Raw genomic sequence first — 23,814 nt, 5'->3', positions numbered from 1 at the left:
ATATAAAAATAATTTAGAGCATAAATTTGAAAAAATTACTTTTTTAAGCAACTTTACAATTTTAAATTTTAAAATACAAAAAATTATCGATTCCCTAATCGTTTTTAAGGTTAAATTAAAAACAATTTTAGGAAGCATTCCGAATTTTGTTTGTAGATTTCGATTTAACTAAACTAATTATAAATCTCTTTTTATTTAAATTTTGTTTCAAAAGAACTGCAGACTTTAACCAGTGCAAGTCGTGGAGTTCATAATAGATCTACATAATCACGGCTTAGAGTAACTTAATGATACAGAAAATATATTCAAGAGTTCGATTTTAATTTATTCTGAATTATTTTTTAATGCAGAGAGAAAATGAGTAGCAGAAAAAAATGTGTTCACTTGATTCAGTTTGAGTTTTATTGGGAGTTTCTATGCATGTGTGTGTGTGGTGTGTGTGTTTGTCGTTCGCTTTCACACGCCAGACGACGCGCTAAGCTTTAATTAATTATTTGCAAGAACTGTATGCCTAAGAATTACAAATATAAATTACACGATGCGTTAAGAGTAAATCAAAGAAAAATGTAACCCAAAATGAAGGTTAACAACGTGATTAACAAGCCTCTGCCACTGGTAAGTGGCCACTCCAGAGTCCACTAATCCTCCTGCTAATTACCACTCCCACTGGGCGCTGTCTTCAGCACTGTCCCCGGCATTAGCTTCTTAGCCTCTGCCTTGGCCGTTGTTGTGACAGTGATCTTGCCGCCTGCAGTAGCAGCAGCTCCAGCGGCCGACACCATGGGTATCACCTTCATATTGGACAATGGCTTGAGGTTCATTCCCTGCAAACCCTGCGAGAAGAACAACTGTCCGCCATTGCCTTGTACGGCAAATACGAGATTATTGCCAGCTGTTGCGCCGCCAGTGACTGTTCCTGTGGCATTGCTGCTCCCCGTGCTATTCGAAGTGCCTTGCTTGTTGGTCAACAAGACATTTTTGGCCAGACGCAGGGTCTGTGTGCCGCCAGCCCCAATCAGCAGGGTCTTTGGTGCAGTCGCAATGCCACTGGAGGCCACAGTGGTGAGGTGATTGCTGTTGGTGCTGCTGCTGCCGCTGGTGCTGGGCGCCAACCGAACCAACTGGTTGCCCATGATCACGGTCTGCATGGGTGCGCCGCCCGAGCGTGCGGGAATCTGCCCGGGGAAATGCATTAATAAAGGATTGATGAGAGATTTTGTGGCGGGTGTGCTTACCGCTCCTTGAATCTTCACCGTCTGCCCGCCAATTACAATGCTCTGTGTGGTACGCACAGCATTGGTTCCCGCTGTTGTTGTGGTCGCTGTGGGTTGGGTGGTCACGACACTACCGCCTCCCAGCTGCTTGATTGCCTTGGCATGCAGCAGCAGTGGCTTACCCGGCAGCACGGTCGTCTTGCCGATGATTTTGGGCACCATTGTCGGACCACTCGCCGTTGCACTCACAATGCGCGCCATCGTGGGCAGATGCTTGGCCTGCACTTGGATGGGCTGCGTGTTTTGGCTTTGATTCGGTGTCAGTGTGATGACGTTGCCCGCCGAGGAGGTGGCCAACTGAATGATGTTGCTCCCAGTCGTGAGGAGTTTCCCGCCACTGTGCTGCTGTTGGTTTTGCTTTTGCAGCAGGCTATCCAGCGTGATGATGTGCCCACCCTGAGAGGCATTCACTGCTCCGCCAGCTGCTGTGCTCACGGTCGTGCTGGTGCGTATCATACGCGTGGCATTTGTAGAGCTGACCACCGTCGTGGCTCCTCCTCCACCTGCAGCCGCCGCTTGCTTAAAGTTCTGCAGCACAATCCTTTGCTGTGGCGACCTGACGGTCGTTCCGCCACTGCTGGCCGTTGTGGTGAGTATTTTGGGTGTTGTCTTGGCCATGGCTTGGAAAACAATCTTTTTGTTCGACGAAATGGCTGTATTACCTGTCGTGGAAAGAGAGAAAGGATTAAAGAGGATTCTCTTCTGTGTATGGGGGGGCCAAGCACTCACCCACTAATATCCGTTGCTGTGGCGATGTCTGCACTGGCGAGGCAATCTTTGCTGTGCCACCCATTGCCTTTTGTTTCAGTTGCTGTTGCTGCAACGTTGCAAATGCCTGCGTGGGGACATCTTCACAATGGTTCCACCGGCTCCTCCGCCTACACTGACGGCACTCACGGCGGAGCTACTGCTCGTGGCAATGGTTATCGGGGATGTGCTGGCTTCCACTGATTTATTGGATATTATGGAGACGGCGCCAATCTTTTGCTGCACCGGACGCACTGTCGACTGTGGCACCACACGCGGTCCCAGTATCTGCACTTGCGGTGACTTTACCTGCCCTGTGGCTGCCGCACCCGCAGGCAGCAATCTTATAATATTCTTCGACAGCTGCGGGCGTGGACTTATTGTCATACTCTTCGGTTTGCCCAGCACTTGAGAGTGCTGCTGTGGCGAGTGTTGTTGCTGCTGCTGCTGCTGCTGCTGTTGGTCCAGTGGTATGATAAAGTTGCCTATTTTGCTGGTTGTCGGTGGCTTTTTAATCGTCAGCTTTTTGTTAACACTCATCGTGGGGGACGTGCCCAGCTGCGTAGAAGTGGGCGTGGTGGCCACATGCACCGTCTGCATGCCACTGGGCGTCGATACCAGTATGGGTGTGGTATTCCTTTGCGGACTGATCTTCGATATGGCAAAATTGCCCGTCTTTACCGGGGTACCGCCAGCCATTGGGCGATGCACTGCACCCATGGGCACGGGCTTGAGCAGTGATTTTTGCATTGAGTTGGGTGAGGCATTAGCACCGGTGGGCGAGAGTGCCATGCCTGCGCCCTGGGAGGATGATGTTGAGTTGTTGTTGTTGTTGCTGTTGGCAGGTGGTATGTTGTACTTGAGAGGCGGCACTGGGGGGCATTTGACGGGCAGCGGAGAAGTTTTCTTAACGTGCAGCAGAGTGCCGGCGGCAGTCGAGACAGAGACGGGAGCGGCAGTGGGCGTGGGATTACCCACAGAGGGTACCAGTGCTGGCATATCCTGCAGCTCTGTGGAGCTATCGCCATCCTCCTTCTTTGGCTTGGCCAGCTGCTTCCTTTGCTGCTGCTTCTGCTTCACCAGCGACAGATTGTGCTTGTGCATTCGCTCGAACTCCTCCTCGCTGCGGTTGCGATGCAAGTAGATCCAGATCTTGCGCTTGGCGTCGTACTTCACACAGGGATCGATGCCGCCATGCATGCGGTCCAGTGCTCCACTGACAATCGTCTGCAGAACGTTCTCCGCCGCCTGATGATTGACGTACTGTGAGCACTTCAGCAGCTCTGAGATTTCCGAGCGTGTGCCCTCGCCATTGGGTAGCCGGGCCGTGGCATCACGCACCAGCGTCAGGATGGTCACAAATGGCGGTCGATCGTCCACCATGACAGCATGTCCGCGCGCCTTGTTCAGCGGCAAACTCTGGGTGTAGATGCCCTTGACGGGACCCACAACGCTCTCGTAGCCATTCAGGCGGTAGGTGAACGGCCGATGGGGATACTCAAAGCGTAGCCTCTCCTGTCGCTGGAACTCCAGCATATCCGCCTGGCTGGCCGTGCGCACCGTCCAGCTGGTGGGGCACCGAGGCGGCGGCGTAGGCGTTAGCGTCTGCGTGGCTGAGGCATCCACGGGCGTGGTCGCAATAAACATGGCACCCGGGCATGGATTCAGATGCACCGTCGTGGCTATGGGTTGCTCCTCTTTCTGGGTCCTCAGCCAGTACTGGCAGAGGGTGCACAGTCGTGCATCGGAGTCCCTGCCAGCGCCAATCCACTGGTAGATATTCAACACGGTTTTGTGCTCAATGTACGGCACATATTCCGCCGGAAGTGGTCCGAAATCGGCAGCCAGAAAGTTGACTGCGGACTGCAGCAGCAGCGACCAATCCGGCTGCTGTATGCGCGTCACATCGCCCGTTGGTATGGCTGCATCGGAATGTTTCTCCCGCCAGCTGGCCAACAGCAGCTGCAGCTCTCCGTAGGTCAAACGATGCTGGGGCGTGGAAACAAACAGATCTCGCAGCAGAGAGAAGTAGCAGGCGGGGCGAGGCGATGCCGCCGGTCGAACAACTTCCCCTCTGTTGGGGGGACTGCCAACAATGTGGACAGCAGCCGCCTTCAGGGCAGGATTGGTTGGGGAAATGGTTGTAAGATTGGAAATTGTGGCGGAGGGCACACTTATGGGCTCCAGCTTGGGGATCAAGGCGGGCACAGGAGCAGCTGCGGCCGCTGGTGGCATTTTCTTTGGCATTTGCTCCTTGGGAACATAGTCCTGCAGACGGTGCTGCTTCTGATGCTGCTGTGGCTCTTCCTTGACGAAAATATCATCCTCGGGCTCGTTTTTGATCCCACCAATGGGCACCAGAGCGGGTGGATCGGGATTGAGGCGCGCCAGCAATGCCTTTGGCTTGCGTCCCGGCTTGAAGCTGCCCACAAACTGTGCCCGCGTGCAAATGTCCCTCAAACGCACCTCCGATGTATCAAATTCCGGGCTTTCCTGTGGAGAAAAAATAACATTTAAAGTGCCCTTTTTTTGGGAATCAAACCGCAGATCAATGCTTACTGGTTGCTCCATTTTCCGTCGCTTGTAGTCCCGCAGATACTTCTTGAAGTTCTTATCATTCAACTGCTGTATGCGGACAGCCTGCATGGTGCGCAGGACCTGCTCATCGTCCACACCGGACCGACGCTTGAAGAAGGTATTGTAAATGCTTTTCTTGTCTGCCGCATTCGAGGAGCGCACCGATGTCGGCTCCAGCTTGAGCTCCGCTTCCATTTTTGGCAGACGCTGCATCAGATCCACACACTCTTCGTCCTCCTCCTCGGCACTGATCTCGCCCGGGGACACCTTCAGCTCTTGTATGACCTCCAGCAGCTCCTGGACATACCGCTTCTTGGCCCGTTGCGAGCACAACTTGTTCTCCATCGAGAGCGCTGGGGGCTTACGCTTGCGCGGGCGTGGCATCATCGACTTGGAGGCAGAGGCAGTCGCCTCCTCCGGCGGCGACGAGGTGTACGCCAGCTTAAGCATGTGCTCGCGGGAGAGGAAAAGCTCTTTGGCCAATTGACTTAAGCGTTCGGCTTGCTGGAAGCGGAACTCGCGGCGACTAGAGTGCTGGATGCTGCGGCGCAGCTTAAGGACATCCGGCCGAAGGTTACCGTCCTCCAGCTGCCGCTGCAGCTGCAGTAGCGGCGATTGGCCAAAACGCTGAAGGCCACCGTTGAAAAGTTGAACGAGCGTTCGCTGCTGCTCGGCCCCTGCTTGCGGTGCAGAGACCAGGCCCGTGAAATCGGGCAGCAAGCACTGCAGCCGTGCCTGGACATGCTGCGGCAGTAGCTGCCATGTCTCCATCCGAGAAGAACTCGTGAAAGATGGTGGAATTCTCACAGAGGCCCCGCGGCAGGCGAAAGGTGTCACGTTTACTTAGCTGCGCCAGCTCCAGCTCGTCCGACTGGCAAGTGGTGGTATCGTCCTCCGTCTCGGATTCCGAGAGTGCATCCTGATCAGACATATCCTCGTCCTCGACATCGACATCATCCTCCGGCAGCGAACCGGGTGCGGAGGAACTGGAACTACTGCTGCTCCGATTGCTGCTGCCGCCGGAGCTGCTGCTGCTCCCGTCGCTCATTTGGCCAATGTCATCCTCCTCCTCCTCTTCGGAGTCCAGGCTGGGCCTCAGCATGCTGTTGATGTTTATGTTATTGCTCATTTTTGTGGCAATTTTTGTGTCCAACAGCGTTTTTTCTTTTGTTACGTGGGCAGAGCACCCAATTTTCTTTCTCTACACTAAGTTATAATTTTTGTCTCTTACGCCGCTGCCTGCTGCTGCTGCTGCCTCGTTATATCAAACATATTAGCTGGTTGTTTTCTTCTTTTTTTATTGCTTCGCAGCATGTTTTCTCTACGATTTCGCCCATTTCGAAGGAGTTGGCAGCTCTGGCCCAAACATTAGGGATGAGCCGATGCGATAGTCGCTAAATACAGTTGCGATTGAATCTAAATTTAAAATGTTGTAATGGGTTGATTTAATAATGCATCTAAAAATCGTACACTATTCCATATAAATACATTAGAGTTAATAGAACATAAAAACTACATTTTAATCTCTGTAAGCATTAGAATTTGCAATTTATTGATTATTAAAAACTCTTAGAGACGCTGCTTCCAAAAGAATCGATGTTTGGCCAAAATCATCGCTGACATCGATGGTTCTCCAGCTCAGCCCTACTGTGTATACCAAAATTGTGGCGACGGCTTTTCGCCCTCGGCTTGCAACAATTTTTCCTAGTTTTTGCAATTTTTGTGTTGCAAGAGGATAACGAAGCCCCTAGCAGACAACTGGTCAAAATGAAAGACCATTGACAGGAATACAAGGTGAACACGACTGCGTAGACAAAAACGAATACGAATAGAGAGCGGGTAGGCCGCTGTTTTAGTTTAGTGCGAAACGTTTAAGATAAATAATAAATGTGTCTCGTTTAAAATGTAGAGTTTAAAAGTTTAGCAGGCGAGGCAGGGGCACAAACGTCCCACAGACGCCACAAAAAGAGGCACAGAAGACTGCTCTCGAATAGCAAAAAAAAAATGGAAAGAGAAGAGACAAAAAAAAATGCAAGAAGAAGAACAGAGAGAAGGTGAAGAAGAAGCAGCAGAACGCGAACAGCGCGCGGCAAATGCTTGCAAAAATTGAGAGAAAAAAATAGTTTTTTTTGTGTTAAGTTAACCGCAATCTAACTCGCATTTCTTGCAGATCTATTGAACATAGTGGCGGCACGAACCCTCCGGTTATCTATGGGAAAGAAAAAGACCAACGATTGTGAGACAAATGCCGGAACAGCGCTGACAGAATCAAAACAGCAAGCAGCACTCAAAGTGGACACCACCTCCGACTGTAAAAGCAACCAAATCAAAGGAAAATCAACAAAAAATCAATCTGACAATGATGTTGAGTCGGCGGAGTCCACAGCCACCAAGGAAGCCATCAGCAACAGCGACAAAGAGTCCACAAATGATTCTGCCAGTGGAACAGTAGTCGAAGAATCTGCAAAAGTTGAGGCCACCGAAGTGGAAAAGAAAGCCTGTAAAATTCGCATTGTGCCTCTAGAGAAACTCTTGGCCCAGCAACCGAAAGAGCAACCAAAAGCCTTGCCACAGCGCAAGTCTCGCAATAACACTTCGATCATTGAATTGAGCGACAGCGACGAGACCGACGACGGCGAATCGATCGTTGTACAGAATCCTTTGCGCAGGAAAGCAAAGGCGAACGCCAGTGCCACCATCACTGTCTTGTCCTCCTCCGAGGAGGATAGCAGGCCCTTTGAGCCATCGAAGACGGTCGAGGCCAAGAAGCGGCCAAAAAGGAATATCCTCAGTCTGTTCAACTCATCCGCCGAGGAGAGCGACAGCAAGCACTTGCAGGTCAGCGTGAACGGAAAAGGGAAGAGACCACGCATCGCTTCGTCCTCTGAAGAGAGTGACAGTCGGTCAGCAGGTACACGCACAAAGAAATTTCTCTCTCTGCGGAAGAGAAAGCGATCTTCCCACGAAGCCGGCAGCCTCAGTCAGCTCCTAAAGGCGGCCATCAACGGCACGGAGGAGCAAAGGTCTCCGAAGAAGTCTAAAAGAACTGAAGAGCGCCTGCGCCATCAGGTTGCCAGCGATTCTTCCCAGATTAGCAACTCCGAAGACAGCGACGGCACAAAGAAGGAGAATAGTCGCAGAAAAATAGCAACAAGGCAAAGGTCACCCAAGAATCGAGGGCTGGAGAGCGACTTATCTGAGGATAGCAACGCCACAGGGAAGGAGAAGACTAGCAAGAAAATTGCTAGTGAGTGTTCCACTTCCTTAGAGGAAAGCCTGCCACGGCTGACCCGCAGGAAGGCCATCAACAGCAGCGACAAGAAGATCAGGCAAGGCAGTCCCACGCGGCTTTCCAAGGAGAAGCAGCCAAGGACAGTGGCTGCCCAGCAGCAGCAGCAGCATCGACTGAAAAGTTGTTTGGTGCGCTTGAAGCGGATTAAAGGGTCAGAGCCACAGAAGGGCCCAAAGCCAAAGCATCAGGCAAAGCCAAAGCCACAGGCAGAACCAGAGCCAGAGCCACAGTCAGAGTCAGAACCGGAGCCAGTGCCAGAGCGAGAGCGAGAGCCGACGCCGCAGGCAGAGCCAGGAGCAGAACCAAGCGGAACTTTAAAGCAACGCAAGCACAAAATGAGCACAGATTCGGAGGAGGCTGCCACAACCTCGGGCACGGCAGCAGCCAAGCGGCAGCGTCGCAGCGCCAAGAAGAGTGCGGAGAGTGAGCCGGATTCCGACTACGAGGCAGCTGAGGCGCCCGAGCAGGCCGATTCCGATGCGCAGGAGGAGGAAGAGGAGGAGGAGTACCAGGTAAAATCCGAAGAAGATGAAGAGGCGGAAGAGGAGGCTGCACAGACGAGCGGCAGCGAGGTGATACCACAGCGCAAGCGACGCGGTGGCGTCAAGAAGCGTGACACCGACTCCGACAAGGGTTCCTCCGACTTCGAGCCGCACGAAAAGTCCAAAAAGAAGCGCAAACGCATCAAAAAGAACTCGAGCGGCGACAGCGATGCGGATGGCGATGAGGAGAAGCAGAAGAACAAGCGCAAGACCATTCGGAAGATCATAAAGAGCAAGGATCTGGACATGACCACCAAGGAGGCGGCCAAAGAGGAGGATGATCGCCGCCGTCGCATCGAGGAGCGCCAGCGGGTGTACAATCGCATCTTTGACAAATCGGAGAGCGTCGAAATCTCCGAGTTGGTGCTGGACTTCGATGAGGACTCCAAGAAGGCGCTGCTGCAGGTGGACAAGGGTCTGCTGAAGAAGCTCAAACCCCATCAAGTGGAGGGCGTTAAGTTCATGTGGGATGCCTGCTTCGAGACGCTCAAGGATAGCGAAGAGAAGCCCGGCTCCGGCTGCATTCTGGCCCACTGCATGGGCCTGGGCAAGACCCTGCAGGTGGTGACACTCAGCCACACGCTCCTCATGAACACCAGGCGCACAAACGTGGAGCGCGTCCTCGTGATTACGCCCCTCAGCACGGTGAACAATTGGGCGCGTGAGTTCCTCTATTGGATGAAGTTTGCCAATCGCAAGGACATCGAAGTGTACGACATCTCCCGCTACAAGGACAAGCCCACGCGCATCTTCAAGCTCACCGAATGGTTCAACGAGGGCGGAGTGTGCATCCTGGGCTACGACATGTACCGCATCTTGGCCAACGAAAAGGCCAGAGGATTGCGCAAGAAGCAGCGCGAACAGCTGCAACAGGCCCTGGTCGAACCCGGCCCCGATCTGGTCGTCTGCGATGAGGGGCATTTGCTGAAGAACGAGAAGACGTCGATCAGCAAGGCGGTGACAAGGATGCGCACCAAACGGAGGATTGTCCTCACAGGAACTCCGCTGCAAAATAATCTCAGAGAATGTAAGTAAAGGATCTGTTCAGCCTGTTGGGCTTGCATTTTAATCCTGTTTCGCCGCACCCTAGATTACTGCATGATTCAGTTTGTGAAGCCAAGTCTGCTTGGCACCTACAAGGAGTACATGAATCGCTTTGTGAATCCCATCAGCAATGGCCAGTACACGGACTCCACGGAGCGCGATCTCCGCCTGATGAAGCATCGCTCCCACATACTGCACAAGCTGCTGGAGGGCTGCATCCAGCGCAGAGATTACTCCGTTCTGGCGCCGTACTTGCCACCGAAGCACGAGTATGTGATCTATACGACGCTGTCGGAGCTGCAGCAGACACTGTATGGCTACTACATGACCACATATCGGGAGCAGAACAGCTCCGATATCTGCGGCAAGGGTGCGCGCTTGTTTCAGGACTTCCAGGATCTGCGGCGCATCTGGACGCATCCGATGAATCTGCGCGTGAACAGCGACAATGTAATTGCCAAGCGGCTGCTCAGCAACGATGATTCCGACATTGAGGGCTTCATTTGCGACGAAACCGAAGAGGAGGAAGCCGCCACCAATTCCTCCGACAGCTGCGAGTCCTTCAAGTCGGACGCCAGCATGGCGGGTGCGCGAAAGACCACCAAAAAGCACAAGACCCGCAATAGAGCGGCTGCCGATTCGGATTCCGATTTTGAGATGCTGCCGTCGGGACCGCTGGCCCAGAAGGACGATCCCTCCGAGTGGTGGAAGCCATTTGTGGAGGAGCGCGAGCTAAACAATGTCAATCATTCCCCCAAGCTGCTTATTCTGCTGCGCCTGCTGCAGCAGTGCGAAGCCATTGGCGACAAATTGTTGGTCTTTTCGCAGTCACTGCAATCGCTGGACGTCATCGAGCACTTCCTGTCGCTGGTGGATAGCAACACAAAGAACTATGAATTTGAGGGTGAGTCCAGCCATAACCCACACTCTAACAGCACCCATATCACACGCTCCTTTGTTCAGGGGACGTTGGCGACTTCAAGGGCTGCTGGACCAACGGCAAGGACTACTTCCGACTCGATGGCTCCTGCAGCGTCGAGCAGCGCGAGGCCATGTGCAAGACATTCAACAATGTCACCAATCTCCGCGCTCGCCTTTTCCTCATTTCCACGCGTGCCGGCGGCCTGGGCATCAATCTGGTGGCCGCCAATCGTGTGGTAATCTTCGATGTCTCCTGGAATCCCTCGCACGACACGCAGAGCATCTTCCGGGTGTATCGTTTCGGGCAGGAGAAGCCCTGCTACATCTACCGCCTCATCGCCATGGGCACCATGGAGCAGAAGGTGTACGAGCGGCAGGTGGCCAAGCAGGCCACCGCCAAGCGTGTGATCGACGAGCAGCAGATCTCCCGGCACTACAATCAAACGGACCTCACGGAGCTCTATTCCTACGAACTGAAGCCAACGGCAGAGCGCGAGATGCCGCTGCTGCCCAAGGATCGTCTGTTTGCCGAGCTGCTGACCGAGCACGACAAACTGATATTCAAATACCACGAACACGACTCCCTGCTGGAGCAGGAGGAGCACGAAAATCTCACAGAGGAGGAGCGCAAGTCCGCGTGGGCCGAATACGAGGCAGAGAAAACGCGCACCGTGCAGGCCTCGCAGTACATGAGCTACGACCGCAATGCCTTTGGCAATCAGGTGATGGGCCAATTTGGCAACGCCTCCGGCAGCGTCACCTCCAGCAAGATCTTCGGCTTCCGCACGGACATTCTGCTGCAGCTGCTCAATATGAAAATATGCAAAGATCATCCCGAGTTGACGCAGAACCAGGTCATCCAGTTGGTGCCCACCTATCTGCAGCAGCTGTACAACGAGATGAACAATGGGGATCCCACCATGTACAAGGATCTGTTGAATCTGCACGGGAATATCATACACCCAAGCGGCATGTATATGAATCCATTGCTCTATGCCAACCAGCATCCCTCGGCGGCTGGCTACAACCAGGGTACAGGCGGCATCGCGGCGGCTCCAGGTGCGGCAGGTGCTGCTGCAGCGCCAGTTGTGCCCGCAGCACCAGGTTTCGAGCCGGATAAGGTATACGAAATTGATTAGAATGCCCCCCCCCCCCACACACACACAAACACAAACACAATTTGGACAGAGAAGGAAGCAGCTTCCTAGTGTATTCTTGTATCTAATTTATTGCCAGACTACAGTTGAATCTTTGTATTAGATTAGATCCATTTGTGTCAATCATTTGTTAGGGTGGGGGAAACACACACAAACTGGAGGCCATCGCTCTGGCTCTGGCTCCGGTTCTGACTCTGACTGTGGCTCAGCCTCTGGCATTGGACCCTCCTGTGGCTCTGACCCTTTAATCCGCTTCAAGCTGTTGCTAATCTGGGAAGAATCCGCTGACAACCTGATGGCGCAGACTTCGGAAGATCGGTTTCTCTTCCGCAGAGTCAGAGACAGTCTAGTTAAGGGTTCTAAACTGTCGTAAAGATTCAGCTGTAGTCTTTCATTTTATTAGTTATAATGGCGTTTTTCAGTTATAGTTTAAATATAAAGAAACACCACAAAAGTAACTATTTTAGATCGCATAGCTATTATGATTATAATATGAATGGATAGGACCCACTCTCCTCACCCCTCACACAAGAACATTATTTAAACACGCAACAAAAGATAAACAATAAATGGCACAGATATGATACATATAAAATAAGGAATGGGAACGTTTGCATTGGGTTTGGTAGGGTTCTTGTTGGTTTATTAGGGAGCCTTTCCAGGTGCCTGCTGGGGTATCTTTACGCAACTTTGGCTACTTGCAAAGGAATCACTTTCCAATCGCATAAAGGAATATTCCAAGATGCGAAATAAATTGTGCGCTGTAGGAAAAACTTCAGAGAGCTCTGAAGACGTTTTCTGGCAGTCTTTGCAGCTTATTCATTTCAATGATTTTGAATATATCTGTATTCAAAGCAGCCTAAAAGCAGCCTACTTATATAGAAATTGCTTTATCAATTGCTGCAGAAATTGGTTACACAGAACGACTGCCTAGAGGTCGTAGACGTAGACTCTGCGGTAGCTTTATCCTTGTCTAAACAATAGATACAATTATATTCCATGTTTTAAATAAGATTTTGGAATGTCTTTGGATGTAGGATGCTGCACTAAGGAATGCAGGAGGAATGTGTGACATCTTTTTGGGTACTTTTAATTGAAAATTGCGATTCTTGGAGGTACTTTTCATGACTCTATTGTCCGTGGCTATATGTAAATATTTGCCCTGATTCAAAGCAGTTATTGTCCCTTTTAGAGCTGTCTTTCGATAAGGAATGCATAAACCATTTGCACACCAGTCAGTAATGGAAAGAAGATCGATTTTCTTTGGAAATATCTGCGCGTGTCCCATGATGTTTCGATGTGCCACGAAGTTTCTTAGCTATAAATCTAGACAGCTTGGCTTGACATTTCTTTTGTGTTGTGTTTATTGAACTATTAAAATTACAAACTAAAACCCCACCTTCACCAACCCCTTCAGCCCTCTGCTCACTTGGGTGGCAGCTTGCCCATCATGCGTAGCTGCTGCATTTGCTGTGCCTGCAGCATATGCTGTTGTCCGGGTGGCATGGGACCAACGGGTGGCATGCCCGGCATCAGGCCGGGACGTGGGGGCACACCACCCATGGGTTGTTGCATGCCAGAGGGGCCGCCCTGCAGCATGCCCGGGTTGATGGGCGGCGTGGGGCGATTGTGGACGCCCTGTTGGATGTCGGAGAGGCAGGCCTTCCATTCCTCCAGGCGATTGTAGTGCTTCTGGAGGAGGGCCTCCTTGCGTTGGATCTCAATGCTGAGATCCTGGTTCTCGTCCTTGATCAGCATGTAGGGCTTAAGGGTGGACACGAGGAAGCGTTTCTGCAGGAAGAATGCCTCCATTTGGCGGGCCACATCGATGAAGCGATTCGTCGTCTTCTGTACCTCCAGTTCAATCTCCTCTTTGTTGGTCCCAGAGTTCGGCTCCTGCTTGGTCAGGGATAGCAGGCAGGACTGGAAGGCTTCCTCGAACTCGTCCATCAGGTTTCCGTTGCCAGGATCGTTTTGGGCCATGATTAACACTGATTTTCAATTATTAACAAATTTTTTTGCCGGTCCCCTCGACTCCAGTGTGACCACAGACTTATCGATTAAGTATACCGCTGTAATTTTTTTAATATACCGAAAGATACCGAGAAAGAGAGCTGCCAACTGGTTGGAATTGCATTTCTATGGATGATTGTACCGATAGTTCGCTATTTGACCGCGAGCTGCATGCGGCTGTTTATATAAACAAACATTTTAGAATTAAATTAACATATAAAATGGCTGCTCGGATGGTGCAACGTTGTCTGCACACAGCACAGAACTGCCTAAGGGCACGCGTGCCGCGTCGTGCCAATCCCGGCCTTGGCTATCAGCTGCAACAGCTGCAGGAGAACGAACGGCCCACAGCGACGCCCGAAGCTAGCGAGGATTATGGCGATATGGAGTCGGATTTCATGGACGTACAGAAAACCCATCGACAGCATGAGGCGCAACAGCAGGCGCAGCGAGACCGTGTGCGTCAGTTTATGATCAAACACAAGTACTTTCGGGATGTGAAGCTCCCAAATCTGTTGCTCCATGCGGAAAAGGAGCAAATGCGTCTGCTGCACGAACAGCGACCGGACGAGTGGAGCATCGAACGTTTGGCCGAGAGCTTTCCCGCCACCCCAGAGATTGTCCAGAAGGTATTGCGCGCCAAGTGGCGGCCGAGGAATGTGCCCAGGATTCGCGCACACGATGAGAGCGTCATGAGGAACTGGCAGCAGCTGCGCCAAGGGAAATGTGATGTGGCCATACCTTCGGCCTTTCTGCAGCACTTGGAGAAGTTCTCGGAGCGACGACAGCAGGATTTGAAGCAACTGAAGCCGGAGGAGTGGCCCACGAGGCCGGCACTTCCAGTGCCAGAGTCAAATGAGTTCCGGCAGCTGCTCGGAAGTGGAAAACAGCCCAAAGATAGCCCTAGTCCTCCCCAGCTACCCTCAGGGTATGCTCCGCCACCCGCAGCAGCAGAAGATGAAACCTACTTGCTTGACAAAGTCCGCAATAAGCGAAAGATGCGTCTGCAGGAGCTCAAGCAGCTGCAGCTTGTTCCCGCCGTGTCCGAGGTGCCCCAACCGCCGCCCAGCAATCCCAGTGGCACGGGTCACCTCTCCAGCTACGTGCAAAAGTTCGAAAGCAGCGAGATTGTGATCAGTGTGGCCGATCAGCGACGCTACGAGATGACCAAAGTCAAGGATCGCATTGTAATACCTCGAAAACTGCATCGTCCAGGTGCCACTTACCGCGTGGAGGACGCCTACTACGATGACGACGGAGAGCTGCTCTATCGCGTGCCCGGCATGAAGGGTGCACCAATGGTGTGTGACTGTTTATTACAAAATACGCGTAGAAATTGTATATAAAATAAAGAGTTCTTCCGGATTTTCGGTGTATTAAATTCAGTTGCTGAAGGCGGCGGCGATTAGATCGCTTCCAGCCATTAGAGAGTCGGAGGCCACTGTGATGTGGGCACCAGTCAGCTTGGAGATGAAATCACAGGCGGCTATCTCCGCATAGTTGGCCCCGCCAACCACAAAGACAAAGAGATTACGTAGTCGCAGGGGGAACACATCCGCATCCGCCCCACTGGAGGGTGTGGCCGCACCTGGTGGTGTCCGCTGCTGGGCAGCATAGGCCTTGGGTGTCTGTCTGCTGCTGGTGCTGCTGCTGCTGCTGTCCAAATGGAGTTGCATGCCCTCGACCATGGAGAGCTTGGTGGACAACTCCTCAGCATTGTTGGCGCGCAGCAGAATGGAGCACAGCTGTGCCACCAGCGGTATGTACGTGCCATTGAACACAAAACTGGGGCAGGACTGTACGCCCTGTTGGCCCTTCGAGGTGGCAGCGCCATCCGGACCATCGCCGCAGGATGTGAGCAGCTTCAAGCGATTGGCATTGGCCTGGAACTCGGTTTGCTGGAACTTGGGCAAGGGCAGATTGGCCAGCAGCTTGGTGGGCGCCTTCTTTTCGGGCAACAGCTGGGGCAGCAGCGCCGCTTGGGCGAGCTGCTGGAACACACCCAACTCCCGATGGCCGAACATGTTGCAGTAGTTCCTCGCAAACAGCTGCAACTCCTCGGGGGCCACGCCCGCACAGTGATGCAGCAGACAGAGCAGGCGCAGGGTATTGTAACGCTGTCCATCTGTCGTCAGCAATTCATCAATCTCCGCCAGCAGACGCTTCCTGGACACATTGTTCAGAATATCCTCCTCCAGGGTCTGCAGTCTACGAAAGTTTCCCAACATTTGGATAACAATTTCACTGGCATTCAAATGCCGCAAGACTTTCGCTTTGAGTTCCGTCAGTTTTGGCAGCTTTCGGGCCACGTAATCGTGCATCTCCTCCAGCTGCATGTCGTTGAGCTTTTGCAGCTCCAAGCCCAAGGCCTTGACCTGTGCGCGTATCAAGCTGCTGGCCTGCGCAAAGTGCTTGTAGCGATTGTCGCCATAGATCTCATCGGAGGCAGAGTTCAGGCGCACCGAGATGGATTTGCTGGCGCTTGTCGCCGCCTTTGGTTGCTTGCTCTGCAACAGCTCCACGCGCTGACTGCTGATCTTGTTCTTGGAATTATCTACGACTATTTCGCCTGCCCGCTGCTGGAACACTTCCAGCAGCAGACCCGCATAGATGGCGGGCGTGAGCAGACTCGAGGGATAGTCCTTGTCCCGATCGATGATCAGCCAGGCGCCATAGTCGGGGGGACTGGTGGAGTTTGGCGGCTTGCCCAGTGCCTGTAGCATTTGTAGCAACTGTGCCGAGTGAGAGCCAAAGCTAAGAATCACCGCCGGTGGGCCACAGATCATTTGAAGCAGCCGCAAGCTCTGGGCCACAGCCGGCAGGGGCGAATTATCGCCGTGGAGATACAGGCACTCATACAACTAGGGGAAAAAAGAGAGTTTAGACAGGTTTTTGGGTGCTAAAGCCCTTACATTTGGCAACTCCAGGCTGAGAACTCCTTGGTCAAAGTAGATGAAGTCCCAATTGTAATGATGGAGCTCCACCAGGCCCCACAGCCCCGCCTGCTCGAGCAGCGTCTGGTAGTACGTATAGCAGCTGGGCACACAGATGATGTGGTACATCTTCAGCGAGATGTCGGGTGTCTCCAGCGTGGCCAGCGGCTGCAGCTGTCGCAGCAGTGTCTGATAGGTGCCCAACACGCTGCGAATCATATAAATGTGCACCTCATCCGCGGAACGTGGCAAACTCTGTTTGGCATCGTGCTTGTAGATCCTCTGTATGCCCTTTAATCTGCAAGCGAGCGTAGGGGTTTAGTGCAAATTCAGGAGATACCGAAAATAACCAACTTTAGCCAGGATGCAGTGCAGATGTGTTCCAGCGGTTTGATCAGAGCTGGCTCCAGAATAAGCTCCTTTTTGCCGGGTATAGAACAAAGTATTGCTTGCAGCTGCAAATAATCTACTTAGACATCGCGTATTTGAGTGTTGTTAGCATTACCTTTTCCTGTGCCACCAGTTGGAACCCCTGCAGCTTCTTTTCCATCAGGTTTCCATTGCCAGGATCGTTTTGGGACATAATTAAAGCGGATTTTGATAAATATTTGTACCGGCCCACTCCCCCTCCAGCAGTGTGACCGCGGAGTTATCGATAATATATACCGCAAATACCTTCTTATTTTAAAAATATACCGTAGATACATCGTAATTTTAAATCATATTCCACGATTTTTAAGTTATATTTGATATTACTAGCTAATTAGGAGTCTCAGCGCTAAAACTATAATTTTATCCGATTTATCAATCAATTCTTTACAAGATTGGCTAGTTTTCATAATTTCCTTTTATTGGATTGCTGACAAAATAAGGATCGAACTGAAAAGGTCAACCAATATAAAAAAGCATAAAACGTTACGTGAGTGGGGATGAACCGTTCGTTATTTGTCAACTTGTTGCGACTCCAGCAACTGAAGTCGCAGTCGACATTACATTCTTGAAAGAAACTTGAAAGAACCAACAAAACGCTACAAACCAAAGGAGACTTTAAAGGAGAGCTAAATATTATTTATAATCAAATATTCTTAAGGAAAATATATTTTAGATTTTATAGAACCTTGACAGCCGTACGATGAAAAATTGTGTTGTGAATATATAAGAACTGCCCCCCGAACCCATCCGATATTTACCTACGTTACCGTTCCCGTTCCCTTTCCCATCCTGACAAAACAATAGAATTTCTTTTCTCTTTTGTTGCGCGCGCTATTTTTAAAATTCTTAAATGTTATCAGTTAACATGGTTCATCCAAATGTTTCTCTGTTAATAGTTTACATACATTTACAAACTAAAGACAAATACAAAAACAAAAAAAATATAATATAAATAAAATATGAAAATGAAAAATCTAGCCTAAAATGCAAACCTGCGAAAGCCCAGTTACTTGAAAATAAAAAAAAAAAAACTTTTTTAAAGGCCCGCCCACAATACTCTGTCAAGGAAAATTATTTAAGATTTACGTATTTTATTATTGGTATATTTCTGTGCGATGGGGCGACACCTGACGGTCACTACGTTTCATGTAAAATTACTCGTAACACAACATATACATAAAACTTAGCATATTTGTAGATTTGAATGCTATTTCGGTTGACCTTTTTAGGTTTACACTTAATTTGAACATTCCAATAAAGGAAAGTCATAAAAACTAGTCGATCTTATGAAGAATTGAATTGTGATTCGAGCAAAATTTCAGTTTTAGAGCTGAATGTCCTAACTAGCTATTAATATCAAATAGAAGATCAAAGTCGAGGAATAGTGCTTGTATATGTAAGTGTGAACGTATATTTTTTTGGTATATTTCTGTGGGATCTCTGTGCACATATTGAGCCGCAAAGATGAGGAGAGAGAGGAGAGAGTATCTTGCTCTCTCCGCTCATGGTGAAATTACTAATTAGTAATTCTACCATGTCTCCGCTGATCATCTTTCCGCTGATCTAATACTCTCTTTGGCATGAGAAATCAAGGTATGGCAAGCAGGTAATAAAGGACGAACTTTTCAAAGCACCCACCTTTTTCGCACCTGTTGAGGAAATAGTGCTTGCGAGAACGTCTGGCAGGAGATGATTTCCCTGACCGTTTAGTCACAGGAGATGATTTCCATGACCGTTTAGACACAGGAGAGGATTTCTTTTGAGAATTTTCATCACGGGGGATGAAATCGCCGTGTAATTCACCTGGCGCCTCTGGAATTTTTGTGACGTATTTACCTGTTGTCGACACCTTAGTTTTTGGTACACATTCAGCACCATGAAAGCTCTTTTGCTTTGTTAAGGGAGTTTTGAAAGCTCTTTTCCTTTGCGAAGGGAGTTTGAACAACTAATGAGAACAACTAAATATAAAATAGAATATATTAATATTGGGCTATAGACAATATATAGATATATATAAATAAAATCAAAGAAATCGGTGACTGGTTAGACGATAATGATGATTTGTACATTATCATAATTATTATCATTATCTGGCGTTTCTTATATACATATATCCTTATATCCTGTATAAATCGGAGTCTAGCCCCAATTATACTGTAAAGATAGGATAACTGCCCCCCAAACCACTCCGAGCTTATTATAATATTTACTTATGATGCCTTTCCCTTTCAGGAAATAATAGAATGTCTTTATCGCTTTTGTTCTGCGAGCCATTTTTTAAATTTTTCAAAGTTATCAGAGAATATACATGTCTCTTTTAATAGTTTACATACACTTACATACATTTAAATACTGAAGACAAAGCTCAAAAATTCAAATACAAAGTTGTAAAATAAAAGTCCATGAGGTATACAATCCAGTAAAATAAGTATTTATAATACGCCAAATTGATTCTTCAATCGGATTAAATTATTCTTTCAGTGGTGAAAGTCTTTGCAAGCTAGTAATTTTAAAAAGAACATCATAATCGAGGAATCTGATTAAAGACTACGGTATACTTACGGTATATTTTGAAGATGCAATGGTATATTTTGGTATATTTACGTGTCCCTGACGGTATATTTTATCGATACATCCGCGATACACTACACAGCTGTTTCATGTGTCTTGATAACCAATACAACATCCAGTAGTCTGTAGTAGTAGTATCAATTCGAATGCCCATGTGAACACCCTGCCTTTTGTTGCGTCGAGCGGGAATTTCGTGTTTTTGCGTGTTTCGGAACCGTGTTTACCGCGCCTTGTTCGTATTTGGATGTTTAAAACAAACGCAATCTATTACACCGCCGCTTAAACAAACAGCCAAGCCGGGCAGCAGAGGCCAAAGTGCAATCGAGGAACCACAGCCTAATTTATAGAGTGTCTGCCCGCGAAATTAATAGGCGCCGTTATCTTGTGAAAATATTTTGCTCCTACATAACAGCCAAAGGCCAGCAGCGAGTCCATTCCTGCCTGTCTCACACAACAAAGAATAAATGTTAATAGAGAAATAAAGTATATAAGTGAATATATATCATGTCCAGCAGAAACTAGAGGATAGTCAAAGTGTGTTTATATTTATGTGGCCGCAAGTGTAGTCCCGTTCTCTCTCTCTCTCTGCCTCTCTGTTTCTGTGCGTGTCGTTCGCGGGTGTTTGTGTGTGTGAGTGAGCTGGCATGTGTTTGTGATTTTATGTTGTTGTTTGCTGCTTTTGCTTTCGCGTGAAATCCAAAACAAAACAAAGAAATAAAGCAAAACATAAATGAAATTTTTGGAAAACCAAATTGAATGCCGCAACGACGACGCTCTCCGCGCGCTCTTTTTACAGTTACAAGGTAAAGGGATGAGTAATTTGTTTAAAACAGCAACAACAAAAACGAACTTTTTTTGTGCTTGAAAAATTGTTGCACACAAATATTTTTGCGTATTGCGGTCGTCGTCGCTAGCGAAAATACCTCAAATTGTTGAGCTAATGATAAAAATACTTGAATGAGAGCTGCTGTCTGCTTGGTGTTGCCGTTGTTGTTGTTGTTATTGTTACTGCCGCTTGTTGCATGCCTCATCCGACGCCGACGCCAGTTGCCGTTTTCCTTTTTGTTTTCATATTCGCCACTGCCGTTGCCCGTCGCCTGAGTCTCTCAACCTGTCGCCCCGTGCACGTTTTCCTTTTGCTCGCTCGCTCTGCTGCAGTTTTGTCTTCTTTTTACTCCTTCCTACCCCTGTTGCTGCCATCTATGCTGTCTGTCAGTCATTATCTCGTTCGCTGCGTTTTGGCATGCGGCTTAGTGTTGTTTTTGCTATTTCTTTTGCATTTGCTGCTGTATTTGGATGTCTCTTGTTGAGATGGGGTATGATGTGTGATTAGCAGAAAGAGGATCTATGAGGGACATTCACATGTATTGCTTCTATTGGAAAAGTGGCTAGTCGAGCATTCTGTTAGGGTATCCAAGCTTCGATCCTCTGGTGTCACCCTTCCCTTTCTTGTTTTCTTATAGTCTCTAACTCTTCTCTCCGCTGTTTTTTTATTCGGTTTCTTTGCATTTGTTTGTTATACCGGTTTGGATCATCATCAGTGTCTGTCCCTCTCGCTCTTCCGCTGCAGGTAGTTGTGCTCGTCGTTTACTTTTAGATTTTCCTTTGCTTTTGCGCTTCTATGCGTTTGCTCTTCTTCACATTTTGATCGTCTTCTATGTGTTCCCCCCTTCTTCGTTTTGTCTTTCCTAATTATGTTTTATTTGTCTTGTGGGGGACCCGGACCCTGCTGCTGCTCGTCATAAAATCTGATGAAGATTCTCTTCGCATTAAAAGTTCATTTTCGTTGGACAGCAAATTTATTGTTTCTCCTTTTTTTGTTTCTTGTTAAAAATAATTTGCATTTAAATTTAAAGACTGTTTTATTTTATATTTCTGTTTTTGCACAAAAGGCTATTCAACTTTTGTTCATTGTGATCATTGGGTGGGGGCTCCGTCGTGATTTCGGATTTTTAGAAGGGTTTAAACTTTAATGCGACACTAATACACAAAGAATCATAGAAAAAAGTCTGTGGGCAAATAAGAAAGATTCTAAATAGTATTCTATCGAGGGAGTGGTTCCACATAGAACTAAGGTATATTCGAATAATGTTTTCAAACTAAAAACTTTCCTCAGACCGCATTCTTTTGTTCTTGAGCTGTCAATGATTCTGTAAACATAAATTAGTACCTGATATGGATAACGAATCGATGCGCATTGCCGATAATTGCAATGGCCAAGAAATGTCTAATGATGAAATTAATCTTATTGCTTATCGTTCGCCTCATTTTCACACACTTTCCACTTTGCTGACTTCCTCATGGCCAGACCGACTGTATGTTCAATACGATAACAATAACAAAAGCAAGCAAATCGAAATAATTCATTTTGCATTTAGATAAATAAACATTTGCTGGCCCCAAGGCGATAAACTTTGAAGAAACCCCAGAGAGAACCCGGCAAAGAGATAGGGAAAGAGAGAGGGCAAGAGTGTTGCCTCATAAATTCTTCAACAAAAATTCTGCACCAATTAAACCAGAAACAAATTACACTTCCAAAACGAAATGGAAAAGGAACAGAAGGACAGGAAACACTTCGGCAAAAAGCAATGAAAAGTAACAGAACTACAGAAAGTTTTCTACATACGGCATTTTTTTTGACAACGCTTTGTTGTTTCTTTTGCGTTTTCTTGTGGAGACTGTCCCTGTACACTATTGGAGTTCAAAGGGTATACAGGGTAGAGCAAAGGCAACGATTTCGGAAAAAAAATAAGAAAAGTTAAGTTTCTCTTTGGCAGTCCGTTAATTTTCTTTCAGTATTCATTTTATTCTGAGAAAACATTAAGTAATTCCAAGTACTGGGTATCACTTGGTAACCAATTCCAATTCGTTTCTTTGTTGTTCTTTTTGGAGGCGTGTGAAATTTCTTCGATTTGATGTCTGTTTTAGCTCATTTCGGGGCGTGGACTGCACACGAACACACACAGATAATACAGAAATACTTGTGCACACATCAGTATTCCCCTCCAATTAGTATTGTTGTTCGTTCCCTCTATTGGCATATGGCAAATAAGACTACGAGTATTTCCAAATATAAGGTTGCTCTCTATTAGCTTTTCGGTTTTGTGTTCCTTCCGCCACCCGCCCTGCTGTTCCATATGTTTTCTGCCTTTTCATTTTCGTGTGTGATCTACTGTTTAGAATGGGATTCTTCTTCCAATTATATTTGGCGCTTTATTTGTCTTATCGTCTTTTTCGCACACACTTACATATACTTCGAGCTATTTTTGGCGCTGCCTTTCCTTTCCGCTTTGGTCTTTTTCGCATTTCTGTTTCTCATCATCATCGTCATCCATCGCCCACACGTGTTGTGGGGATTGTTGCATTTGTTGCGGTTTATTCCATAAAAGTTTTCTCGTTCCTTTGTGCGTAATTACGTGAATGTGTTCTCACACAAATTTTCACCATTTATTGCGCATTTCGATGCCCTCACCTCACTCTCCCTCTCTCTTCCATGATTTGTTGCTAGGGAATACGTGATTGGGATACGCTTAGACTCGGGTTTTTGGATGATGAATCACCACAAAAATGATGAGTATATGTATGTAGGTGGTAACCTATAAGGGCTTTCTTGGACTCTTTGCAAGTGTTAATAAATCTAAAAATATAAGAAAATATAACAAATAAAAATCGCCAATTTTAATGGTTATTTTCAAGTTTTATTTTTTGCAATTTCATCAAAAAAATCATGAAAAAAGAGTCGTTTTCTAGAGGGTGTCTCACTCACTTTTAGGGGTGATTCACGACTCTAAATACAACAAAAATAAACAAAAAATCCCCAGAATACGTAAACGAAAGACCCAGTTTCTACAGCATTCTTCAATCTTCATCATCTTTGCATTTGGGGGAAACAATAAAAAAAGGGACAGGCAGGCAGAAAGGGAGAGACTTTCAAAAAGAAGACTTATGGGGATAGGTAAAAACACATGGGATGCAGAATAAGCGGAGAGCGAGGATGGAGTAGGAATAGAGGATGATGAGGATGGTTATGGTATGCTATGCCTTGGTAGATGACTGGCGCGCATTGCCTGACTGACGTACAGCAGCGTCCCCCACTCTTGGGGGCAACATGTGTGTTGTGTTTCTGTTGTAGAATAGAATGTTTGTGCCCCAAGAAAAGTATTTTTTGGCGCGTGTCCAAGAATAAAACAAAAGCAAAGCGGAAAAGGTATTTCACATGCGAAATAAAGCAAATCAAAAACAGTAAATTGTTATAAGAAATATGGAAAAAAGCAGGAAAGAAACAGAGATTCAAACAAAAACTCCAATGAA

General features: G+C 48.2%; 6 protein-coding genes across 6 annotated transcripts in view; 3 read left to right on the top strand and 3 right to left on the bottom strand.

Moving 5' to 3' along the window:
* Positions 1 to 379: 379 nt before the first annotated feature.
* LOC117899224 (nuclear factor related to kappa-B-binding protein) lies at positions 380 to 5,950 on the bottom strand. The gene is given in 6 exon segments (XM_034809098.1): positions 380 to 1,175; positions 1,236 to 1,936; positions 2,004 to 2,112; positions 2,115 to 4,514; positions 4,581 to 5,369; positions 5,371 to 5,950. Coding segments are annotated over 6 exon segments (4,881 nt in total). The 5' UTR covers positions 5,728 to 5,950; the 3' UTR covers positions 380 to 650.
* Positions 5,951 to 6,535: 585 nt separating this feature from the next.
* Positions 6,536 to 12,147, top strand: LOC117899238 (transcriptional regulator ATRX homolog). The gene is made up of 4 exons (XM_034809112.1): positions 6,536 to 6,652; positions 6,769 to 9,459; positions 9,523 to 10,380; positions 10,440 to 12,147. The coding sequence occupies exons 1-4, from the start codon at positions 6,628 to 6,630 to the stop codon at positions 11,534 to 11,536; spliced, it is 4,671 nt and encodes a 1,556-aa protein (XP_034665003.1). The 5' UTR covers positions 6,536 to 6,627; the 3' UTR covers positions 11,537 to 12,147.
* A 757-nt stretch (positions 12,148 to 12,904) lies between these two features.
* LOC117899236 (mediator of RNA polymerase II transcription subunit 28) lies at positions 12,905 to 13,607 on the bottom strand. The gene has a single exon (XM_034809110.1). The coding sequence runs from the start codon at positions 13,535 to 13,537 to the stop codon at positions 12,980 to 12,982; it is 558 nt and encodes a 185-aa protein (XP_034665001.1). The 5' UTR covers positions 13,538 to 13,607; the 3' UTR covers positions 12,905 to 12,979.
* Positions 13,608 to 13,729: 122 nt separating this feature from the next.
* LOC117899233 lies at positions 13,730 to 14,932 on the top strand. The gene has a single exon (XM_034809106.1). The coding sequence runs from the start codon at positions 13,789 to 13,791 to the stop codon at positions 14,911 to 14,913; it is 1,125 nt and encodes a 374-aa protein (XP_034664997.1). The 5' UTR covers positions 13,730 to 13,788; the 3' UTR covers positions 14,914 to 14,932.
* On the bottom strand, positions 14,867 to 17,141 carry LOC117899229 (vacuolar protein sorting-associated protein 33B). Its single transcript, XM_034809103.1, has 4 exons — positions 17,006 to 17,141; positions 16,855 to 16,955; positions 16,480 to 16,798; positions 14,867 to 16,428 (listed from the first exon to the last, which is right to left on the bottom strand). The coding sequence occupies exons 1-4, from the start codon at positions 17,081 to 17,083 to the stop codon at positions 14,950 to 14,952; spliced, it is 1,977 nt and encodes a 658-aa protein (XP_034664994.1). The 5' UTR covers positions 17,084 to 17,141; the 3' UTR covers positions 14,867 to 14,949.
* Positions 17,142 to 19,623: 2,482 nt separating this feature from the next.
* Positions 19,624 to 23,814, top strand: part of LOC117899225 (furin-like protease 1) — a 151,192-nt gene continuing 147,001 nt past the window's right edge. The window contains 1 exon segment of the mRNA XM_034809099.1: positions 19,624 to 20,306. The gene's annotated coding sequence lies outside the window, so the exon portion shown is untranslated.

Source organism: Drosophila subobscura, chromosome O (genome assembly GCF_008121235.1).
Source record: "Drosophila subobscura isolate 14011-0131.10 chromosome O, UCBerk_Dsub_1.0, whole genome shotgun sequence".
Taxonomy (NCBI): domain Eukaryota; kingdom Metazoa; phylum Arthropoda; class Insecta; order Diptera; family Drosophilidae; genus Drosophila; species Drosophila subobscura.
Note: the sequence above shows the minus strand (reverse complement) of the source record. Positions and strands in the feature narration are given on the sequence as shown.